Source organism: Myzus persicae, unplaced genomic scaffold, assembly GCF_001856785.1.
Source record: "Myzus persicae strain clone G006 unplaced genomic scaffold, MPER_G0061.0, whole genome shotgun sequence".
In the NCBI taxonomy this organism is placed as follows: Eukaryota; Metazoa; Arthropoda; class Insecta; order Hemiptera; family Aphididae; genus Myzus; species Myzus persicae.
Window position 1 is genome coordinate 527,114 of NW_019104011.1, and position 11,189 is coordinate 538,302.

The window sequence follows — 11,189 nt, forward strand, 5'->3', positions numbered from 1 at the left end:
CCAGAGCCAAAAATAAATAATAATTAGCAAATGCTGTAACTTTCCAGCACTGCTTATCAGTTATAAACTTATAACACATAACTAAAAACCGACTTTAATTGACATCGCACACACGATGAATCAAATCTGATCAAATATTGTGTTGTATAAAGTATCAACCTGAGTTATGTACTTTTTGCATATTTCATTTCAGAACGTAGTTTTTCTTTGTACAAACATATTTTAAGTAATATAAGATATAACTGTAACGAACCTAACTATTTGGAAATCTATTTGAATATTAATTTTATTACAAAAAATTATTTTTTTTGTTCAAGGATTTTTTTGGTACAATATTATAGACTTATAGAGGTTAGAGATTTACAATAAAGTTACGATTTTCACAAGCTACATAAATTAATTTTACGCTAGGGTGTTGAATGTTGATGCGTTTGATTATAATATAATAATACTATTTCAATTAAAAACCAACTAGACAAGTAGCATAACAAAGCTGCAAGTTTATTTATGTAAATCAAGTTCACGAACAAAAATTGTTTTCTAATTATTTCGGTGATAATGCATTACTTCATTCAGCAACTAAGTGGTGATTGCGGTCACCCTCTAAATGGCGCAGCAAAACATGCGCCGGACGAATTTCTTCGTCCGGCTCCATAATGAGCGACGCCGTTTAGGATTTATCGGGACACTGGCCAACTCCTGCTCGTTGCCGTCGCTGCATTCTGTTTCCCGTTCCGGGTGGTCCACCAGTCCAAAAGTCATATGTATATTTGGCGCTGAGGACCATCATCGACTCTGCGCTGAACAGTCTTCAAATTCGCTTGTCTCCCGGACTTTGGGCGCCGTTGCTGGTAGTTCGGGCGCCGAATGCACGGACGTACACGATAACGTGTTAACTCCTTTCGGCGTATCCATCGAACTCACAGCACCATTATCCTGCTGCGATGCGTTGGATCCTGCGTCCTTTGGAACGGACATCTCGAGGTCCGATGGACTGAACGGGGTCCGTTTTGTGTCAGCACGTCGGAAAGCTCTAAAGGCTTGCAGGACATCTCGGCCGGAGCGGACAAACACTGGTGGTAGACTCCGGAGTCTCCTGCTGCGGCTGGTTGATGACAAGTCGTGGCCACGTTCGGCGTAGACTCGTGTCTTTTCAACGTCGGCCAAGTTCCAACCCGTGTCGGCAATTTAGTTGGAATGTTGAACTTTGCCGATCTCAGATCTTAAAATATCCTCTACATCTTTTGTCCTTCCGTTAACTCCAGCATTACGGTGTCGTTAGAATCTACGGTAGACTTATTTTATTTTATGACTTAACGCGTACAACGATACAACAATTAATACTGACAACGTATAGGACACGATGCGCACAGAGATGCTTCAAGGTAGCTTAGCTAGTGGGTAGTGATCAATACTTGAAAATAATTTTCGAGTTACAAAAATAATTTATACTAGTCAAATCTATCGTAACGATGTTTTGTTATTGATTTTGTATCGGCCAGAAAAATATTGGGAACCCTATTAAATACTATTAATACAATACTATAAATGCATTAATTTAAAATTAAAAAAAAAAAAAACGTTTTGATTGTGTGATCGAGACTAAAAATATCTTATTGATGATTTACTTAAATTGACATATTATTAAGCCTAATTACAACTTGTGAAAACGTGAACTAAATAATTATCTCAGGTAATATATTAAATGTTTATCTGTGGATATACCTTATGGCTAATATATTGTTACCTATATTAAATATAAACCAAGCGTACCTACTGGCTACTTATAACTTTTAAGTACACCTTGCCTACATAGTATTATGAAACCGGTGATAATAATATAGATTATAATTATTAATTAACATATTGTTTAAAATAAAAATCATGTTTGTTATTCATTCAGAAAGCGTGTAAGGAAATGTCACTCTGTTGTACAGTAGGTCACGAGTGCAAGTGGGTCACTGTAATGAATGATGTTGAATTTGAATTCAATATTTCAATGAATAATGATATAACATCATTGTGTATGAAAAACTATTCTGAGCGTAGAGCCGTAGACGGCTGTCAGCCTATGATATTACTTAGTATATTTGATGATGTTACTATGATTAAAGTAATTCATTTCACTTTTGGGAAATAGTACTACAATAGGTTAATTTCATTTTCGCTAAAAACAATTTTTTTGGTCATTATTATTCGAAACCGCCGAGAGTGTATTTTCGATTTTTTGAACTTTCTGGGTTGCAACATTTCACTCACGCAATATTATTATTACTTTTATTTTTTATTAAAATATTGTCCTAACTCAAACCAATACTTAGCACTTGGGTCTAATTTTAGACAAGCGTTTAACTTGGGGCCCACACCTCAAAATTAAAAGAAAGACTCTTAACACCAGACTTCACCTTTTACGGCCTATCCTCAAGTCCAAACTCTCTATTGACAACAAATTACTAATATCCAAGTACATTTTTATTATTAAATTTTAATTTTTGGTATAGTGGTTTTACCCATCATCGGATTACTTACCATCTATAATCTATAATATGCATGTATAGTGTGTATAGTGTGTAGCCGTGTAGGAAGTAGGTACTGTAATTAGGTACATGTGTGGCAGGTCACCCAAGTGTTTATTAATAAATAAGAATTAAAATGAAACACCATATATTTTAAAATCATGCTCATCGTTTACCGAGTAAATATTTATGATCCGTACTAACACAACTAAATATTTTATTTTATTTTTTAGTTTAATAATAATTATTAATTTATAAGTTTGTATCTGAACTATTTGTGGGTATACGGCACTATAAAAATACAGCTCATGTGGGTAATTACGCCTCTGTGTCGAGTTCGACGTGTTTACCATAAACCACGGACTAAAATACAAAAGATAACTAATAACTACTATATAGAACCAACTTCATTAAGCTACCTATAATAATACATTATATTGCTATGGACTGACGTCCCGCTTTTTTAATAATAATGTCATTTACATTACATTCATACTGACATGATATAGAGTTCAATGGTTCAAACGCGTCACACAGGCGAGGGAAACGCGCCATCGTCGGAATGGAAGCATAAGGTCTGCGGTATCAATATCGTACAATTATTGAAAAATACGGGAACGGTCGTGTCACCTCGTGTTTTCTACATCTGGATTTTACAGAACAGAATCGTTATTTCCGTTAAGCGTATTGTTTGTGGACGATAATTAATAACAAACACGAAATCAAAATGGAAATTCAAAGCACAGTTGGACGCAGTACAATAATTATTGGTTATGGCTACACTGGAGTCACTTTTCCTCGCTTGGGGCGCTATATAAATAACATTTTTTTCACATTATCTGATTATCACACTGTCTATCCCGAGTGCAACCTGTAATCTGTATATTTTCTTTAATTGTGTTTTCTGTGGGACGTGACTCCGTGATTAACGTGAATCGTGAATGAATATTCCAGTATTGTTTACTGTTTAGTCGCGTATTGGTGCGTTCTCACTTTATCTTTCAGCGTACCCTCTTTCGTTGTCGGCATCTGTAGTTTATCGCACACGGGTGTTGACTGTTGAGTTTAGAGGACTTACTGGGCGCGATGGCTGGTAGATCTCGAGGACGTAATGGCAACGGCAGGTTTCATAACTCCAATCCACGTGAGTATATTTTATTGTATAGTACAAATCGACGTTTTCATGATGTGTTGGTGGGGGTAGGGTGCTCCGAAAAATTCTATGACCCAATAAGAATTTGGCCAACTTAATATTTACCACTAACATACTTACTGTTTTGTAATACGTTTCTTGGCACTCCTTCGGTACCTATATGGCTATATTATAATATAATATCCCTCATTATTATGTACATTATACGTATACCTTATCTATCAATTTTGATATGACATGGCCTTAGCCCCAACAACTCTTACCTATATTTAAAAAAAAATTGTTATTTTTTTGCTCCTGAAAAATTAAATTCATTGGTAAGATCAGAGTCATGATGATTGTATTGTAATTAATGTGATCACCTTAAAATATACAGGACCATACAGGTACAACGTGATACATGTAGCTCTGTTATTGGGCTATTGACAGTATTCATTTGGTGTTTTATATTATTTCATATTGGAAAACATATATTTATTTTGTGTTAAGTTCACTTATTTATTATGTATGTCAACCAAGCAATAGTCATTTGATGAAAAAAAAGTGTGTAGGCACTAAATCATTGTGCATACAACTACCGACCAATTTCGATATTACCACACTTACCACACAATGCTAATATATTTGAGTCATTAGTTTATACTTGCATTAAGCGTTCACTTTATCACATCCTTATTCCTCAGCAGCATGACTTCAGACCAGAGAAGTCTTCTATTACTAGTAGAGTTTATTTCACATAATTTTTTAATGATAGTGTTAAAACTGGTCAGCAAGTCCAGTGCCGTATTTCCCAGTAAACACTATAAGCTAGTGCTTAGGGCAGCAAATAATTTTTAATATTACATTTTTACTATATGTAACTAGAACTAAAATAAAATGTTTTTAGACCAACGGGATTGTGGTAATATTTATATTTTATGTTTTCCAATTTCATAATCGTAGAGTTGTATGTTTTTATTTTTCATCATTAAAATTTTAAGTAAAAAATAAAAAACTTTAATTGTATGCTTTAATAACATATTTTAGACTAGAAAAATATTTATATTAAAAGGCGGCAAATTATTTAGTGCTTAAAGCGGCACAATGGTTAAATCCGGCACTGAGCAAGTCAGTGTAATTCTTACAGAAAATTACAGTTAGGTTAGGACCACGGATTACTTATTAATGAGCTGTAATTGTTAAGAATAGGCAATGCTTTCCTACCTCTCTGACAGGAAACTGTTTGTAAATATTTGTGATGTTTATTTTGATCCTATTAATGTAACATCAGGCGTTCACTTACACCCTATGCTGTGTAATATATTTTCCAACTCTATTTCTAATTATATTTCCAGAATGTAAATTTTGATCTATGCCCACAACATATTTTCTAAAATATAGGCTCTCGAAGACTCCTCTTTGTTTCGATACAAGTTCAATCAATTCAGTGACTGAGTCGCTCATCTTGGTTTATCTCTGAATCTCAGCAAATATCACATCACAACCTTTTCTAGATCTCGCACACCAATCTATAATAATTATCATACCTCCACTTTAACGTGTATCATATTATTGAGACAATTATGTGGATAGAGCTCTAAAAGTTATTGGATTCATACATTTTTATACTAATTATTTCTCTTCTGCTAACAAATCTTCAATCTTTATATATCTCTCTGGTTAGATCACTGCTTGATTACGGTGTTGTTATTTAATAAAAAAAACTTGCTTTTGTTCTTAAATTTCCTGATTCATTTCATGATTATACTTATTTATGTGAAGTTTTAAATATTCAATCACTCCATTCCCGTTGTTCTAATGCTAACCAGAATTTCATCATGGCTTCATTCGATGGGTGCTAGACATAACCGACATACTTAAAAATATTTCCTTCAGAGTACTTTCTTATAATACCCACAATCAAGGATAATTCAGCATACTTACACACTCTACATTATATGACGATAACAATGCTATCCATCGCATGCTCTGATAATTCCAATAGTAATAAATCACCTTTCATAATATTTGGATTTGTTGTATGTTAAGTATCTAGGTATACTCTGTCCAGCGAGAGAACGTGCCACTTCTGCAAATCTTTCCATTGAAACTGGTTTGCCATGGCAAATCTGGGGAACCAGATTTGGTCTGCGCGTATCACATGCTCTCGCTGGACAGAGTATAATTCCTACTATTGTTTGTACCATATTTCAATCTTGTATTGTAATGCATATTGTAAATGTTGTTAATATTAATAAATAAGTACAGTGAACTTGCTTATGTGGCAGTGTGTAATATAAAATATAAATTATAGGTAAGTAAGTAAGTTGTAATTTTATCTAAGAAATTTATTGTGTCAATGAACAAGTCAGAAAGGTTCAAATTTTTATATTGAGAACTGAACATTCATTATATGCATTTCACACAAAATTACTGGGGTCATATGATTACATTCTTCTTATCACTGATAATATTAGATTTCTAAATTGTAGGTAGTGAACGAAGTAATGAACATGATGATCGAACTTCAAGACCTAGTACTAGTCGAGGAGGTGGTGGATACTCAGATCGTCATGGTTTTAATAAAAAGGTGACATTCAAAGCCAATAACCGTGGAGGTAATCATTTTCGTAAAAGTTGGGATAGTAAAACTGATTTGGTCCGTGATCAACTGGATAGTGAATTTTCAAATCGAAATGGACCATCTAGAAATAATACTGGTCGACGGTATGTTTTTTTTATTTTTATAAAATCAGTGAATATACCTTTGAATGTTAACATCTAATAGATCTTTTCCTGAAAGAAATCATAGCCGTGGTGGTCATGGGAACTTCAGAAACTCATCATGGACTTTAAAAGAAAGTAGTACTGGATGGTATTCAGTATTTGTAAGTTCTAATTTTTAATATATCTAATAATTATCTATTGTAGATGTTTAAATTATAATTATTCTGGTTTTTAAGGTGCCAAATGTTGAAGATTGTGATGAAGTCTTAAAAATAATACAAACTTATATCACGCCTGTTGTTTTTTATCCATATAATGTATGCTATTTTTAATATATTTGTATAATTTTTGGAAATGTATTAAAATAATCAATATTTATTTCACAGAAACAATACTTTGATAATGCTTTAAGATTTCTTGTTGATGATTATAAAGTTGCTAAAGCATTGCACAACACTAGCTATAAAATAACACAAAGAGATGATCGAAAAGTAAGTTTAAATTGTTCAGTTGTGGCATATGATTGAGTTTTAATTGTAAAATGTATTTTAACATTAATATTTGTATTTCAGTTAGTTATAAAGGTGCTATTATATTTGCCTCCACGTGGCCCTATATCATTCACACCAGTATCCAGTGAAGTGAGAGAGAAAATGATTGAAGCCATGGCAACTCGTTACAATCCTAGTACCAAGAGTTTAGATTTGTCACAGTTCTATGCTTGTTCACGTATGTAAAAGTTTATTATTTTATATTAAGTTAGTAATAGTCTCAAAAGAAATATGTTAAAAATGTTTTGTTTTTGTTTTAGTATTTACCAATAATCAACTATTTGTTCCATTAAATCGACCAGCCGTACTTTTGGCAGCACTCAACATGGTTGCTCAACATACCAAGCATGACTTGTATGGTTTGAGTCTTGAAAACAATCACATATATTTAGGTGAAGGCCTTATATGGATACGTAGGCTGTTCCCTGAACTGAAAGTGTTGGATTTAGCTGGCAACAAAGTAATATGTTCTATATTTTTTATTTTTACTGGACCGATATTCAAAAATAATTTTTGTTGCAGTTTGCTGATTTAAAAGAGCTAAGATGTCTCTCTGGTTTCACTATTCATGAGCTGAACTTGTCCAGAAATCCTGTGTGCGATACAGAGGACAAAGAGCGTTACAAACGGTTTGCAATTTTTTTATGCTTCAGATTTAACATGACTTCACATAATATATGCAAACTTTACGTGTTTTAGGGATGTACAACACTTTTTTCCTATGCTAAACAAGTTGGTAAGTGTCATCTGTTTTATATTATTCCATTTGTACGCTAAATCTTAGCGAGGAACCACAAGACCGATGTTTTTATAGTACTAGCTTAACAGTATTATGATTACTTTTGGTGTATTGTAAGGTAAGGTGTCTAAAGTAAGTACATCTTACCTGGTTTAAATTTCAAATTCATATAACATCATGAGTCTTGGAATGGCTGTGATAAACATAAGTTTGAGTTTTGTTATATTAAAAAAAAAAATAATGAAAAATAACTGCACATTAAGACTCAAATTTATGGACGTTTGATTGAACATGGACCTTATACACATATTTAACATAATTTTGAAATAATAATAGCATGTATGTTATGTATGTGTAATAGTAGTTTTATTGGCAAATAGTAAAATATTTAAATGTTTAAATTAGGCGTTTTTAAACTAAATATTGAGTTCCTAATGTCAGCTTGATGAAAGGTCTAGCTATAATAATAATAAGTATTGTAACTTGATTGCTTTTAAAAAAAAATTTGAACATAGTCGGAAGAAACTTGATACAATTATAAGTGAAAAAAAAATGTAGAACTTGTTTATTACCTCACCCAGCATTATCAGATGTAGTACTTGAAATCCAATAAAAAAATTAAAATTGATCGATAATGTCTCAAGTTATAAATGCTGTTAATATTTATTAAGTTTAGCTGATGTTTAGGATGTAGGGCAATGCTATTTAATTGTTTTCAGGATAACTCAGAACTGCCATCTCGGTACAGTGCGATTGTTGGATCCAAGTTCAAAATGCCAATTAACTTGGGTAATAGTTACCCAATACCAGAAGGCCATAATCCTGAACTGCCAAATCCAGTAACAACTTTAGTAGAATCATTTCTCACCCAATATTATGAACGATACGATAACCAAGTGTCTAGACAGTTGGTATCTGAAGCTTACCATGAAAATGCCACATTTTCATTATCCAGTTGTTTTCTATTCAAAAAGTAGGTGTATATATATTACCCTTTAAACAAAATTCTGTTAACTAATTGTAATTGTATTACGTTTTAGCGTTAAAGGTAGTTTATCACAGTATCTACCTGAAAGTAGAAATTTTTTGAATCGTGACCGAAATAAACAAGGAAGACGTCGGTATTTACATAAAGGCAAAGAAAACATCATAAACTTTTTAAACAAGTTACCTAAAACCAAGCATGATCTTGGCTCATTCATAGTTGATGTTACATTGGCAAATGTCAGTATCTTGTTATGAATATTTTTTTTCAAATTATTAATTTAATTTTAATTTTAGGCTGCAATGGTTCAGATTGTACTGAATGGTGTGTATGCTGAAGACTTTAAAGAAACTAACTATAGACATGTGTACCGATCATTCTGCAGAACATTCTGTATAATACCGGTCGGAAGTGGTTGGAGTATAATTAGCGATATGATATTTATAACAACAGTCACTGATGAGTTATTATTAGTAAGTGAATTTTGCTTCATTTCTTAAGTATTTGTTATTACTTCTTATACAATCATTTTCCATTTCAGGAGTCTTCAAAGCGGTTCCATATTTTCAAACCCAAGCCAGTGTCATCTAAAAAAAATAACTTAAATGGAAACAGTAACCAAAATGTAACCATGTTTATGGAGGATACAGATGAAATGGCTGGCATGGAATCATCATCGTCATCCTATCAACAGCCTCCCACACCCAGTTACCCACCACCATCTTATCAGCAATCCACATTTTCATCTTATCAGCCTTCACCAATGACGGCTCCTATTAATCCACAGCAATCATTAGCTTATCAAGGGGGCATGCAGACATCTACTCCACAGATCCAACAAATGGCACCTGCAGCAACAGTAAATTTCCAACCAGACTCACAACAGCAGACAAATGCTTCATTTCCAATGTACAACTCAACAGCAACATTTCCTTCATCTTCAACTCCATCCTTGCCTGTAAATCAATTGTCGACTGAAGTGCCTGTAAATTTGATCAGGGATGCTAATGAAAATCCCGATAAGTTGACCATGATTAAGAGTTTTTCAAATGAGTCTGGAATGAATAATGAATGGGCTAAAAAGTAAGTAATCTATATTTAGGTCTTGTTTAATACAATATTGAAAGTGGAAGTATTGCTATTTTTTCTTTATGATTTGTGAAATTCCTTCACTGATATTTACAATTTGGTAACAATATATGTATCAAACTTACTTTGAAAAATATTTTCCAATTTTTTAGTTCAATAGTTGTTATGTTTATTGGATTTTTAATATTTGATTTATTAACTTATTTTTTACAGGTGTTTAGAAGAAAATGGTTGGGATTATGCTAAAGCTGCTTCATGTTTTTCAGACCTGAAGGCTAATATTCCACCTGCAGCTTTCATACATTAATGGCCATAATTTGTTGTAAATAAGTCTTAAACAAAATATATTTAGTGCTACTTTAACTTTCATGATGTGAACATAACATTACTATAAAATTGTTGTTTTGGTTTATTCTTCAGATGTCTAAAATTAATTTAAAAAAAAAAATGTAAACCTGCTACTGTGAAACGACCAAAACCATTTATTTTTTGCTATAATATGTTATTTAGTTTTTTTTTTAAAGTGTTTTTAAGATTCTTGGTCTATAGAAATAAAAATGATGGAGAAAACTGTGTTTACTACAATGATAAAAGTTAAAAAATGACTTATAAACAAAAAATGAAAAACAAATAATCAAAGAGAAATTGAAAATTGTTTTTTGACCCATTACTAGTATAAGTGCCTTGTAGGCAATGAACAATTATTTAGTACACAGACTTACATTGAAATCTTATATTAATTACCTGAAAAGATTGTTTTTCATATGGACCAAGAACTTGATCTAAAAACCGATAAAGTAATTCTAACAAAAATGGTTTTGATTGTTAAACTGTAAATGGTATTGTTCGAGGAAAAAAACCAATTAATGAAAATTCAAAGAAACATCCTTTTTTTACTGTAAAACAAATATAATTTAAGAAATATAGTATGAAAGAAATGTAAGTAATTGTACTTTGTAACACACACTACCTACCTTACATTGTATTTGCCTTATTTAATTATTTTTAAATGAGCGATAGTTTTAAATAAATTTGAAATTATTGTAATTTAATTGTTTAAGACACAGTTGTGACCTTTTCCCAACATAAATGGTTGATCATGTTGTAATGGTTTCTTTTAACCATTGATATCAATTAAATATTAATTAAAATATGATACTTGAAATAAATTTGCCATGTAAATAATTTCTTGTTGTTCCAAAATATAGTTATTAGTATTATAATAAAATTATTTTTACACTATTTTTATTTAAAAAACTGTTTTTATTACTAAGTGCCTGACATATAAAAGGATATTGATACCTAGTTATAATAGAATTATACACTTCATTACTATTGTATTTTATATAAAATTTAGTACAAGTCATATATTTTTTTAACGTATAAATAACAATGTAGAGAAAATTTCTCAACATCGTGGTATAAATTATAAATACGTAGGTGCTATTTC

At 31.8% G+C, this 11,189-nt stretch overlaps 1 protein-coding gene across 2 annotated transcripts; it reads left to right on the plus strand.

Annotated features, from left to right (window-relative positions):
* Positions 1–3,364: 3,364 nt before the first annotated feature.
* On the plus strand, positions 3,365–10,981 carry LOC111037540 (nuclear RNA export factor 1-like). 2 transcript variants are annotated; one of them, XM_022320179.1, is made up of 14 exons: positions 3,365–3,660; positions 6,141–6,375; positions 6,437–6,536; positions 6,612–6,692; positions 6,762–6,866; positions 6,948–7,104; positions 7,187–7,386; positions 7,449–7,555; positions 7,626–7,662; positions 8,385–8,638; positions 8,706–8,889; positions 8,947–9,123; positions 9,192–9,733; positions 9,953–10,981. In XM_022320179.1, the coding sequence occupies exons 1-14, from the start codon at positions 3,603–3,605 to the stop codon at positions 10,044–10,046; spliced, it is 2,331 nt and encodes a 776-aa protein (XP_022175871.1). In that variant the 5' UTR covers positions 3,365–3,602; the 3' UTR covers positions 10,047–10,981. The 2 variants fall into 2 exon arrangements, with proteins under 2 accessions (XP_022175871.1, XP_022175872.1); XM_022320180.1 differs by having other exon boundaries at positions 6,452–6,536.
* The last annotated feature ends 208 nt before the right edge of the window (positions 10,982–11,189 follow it).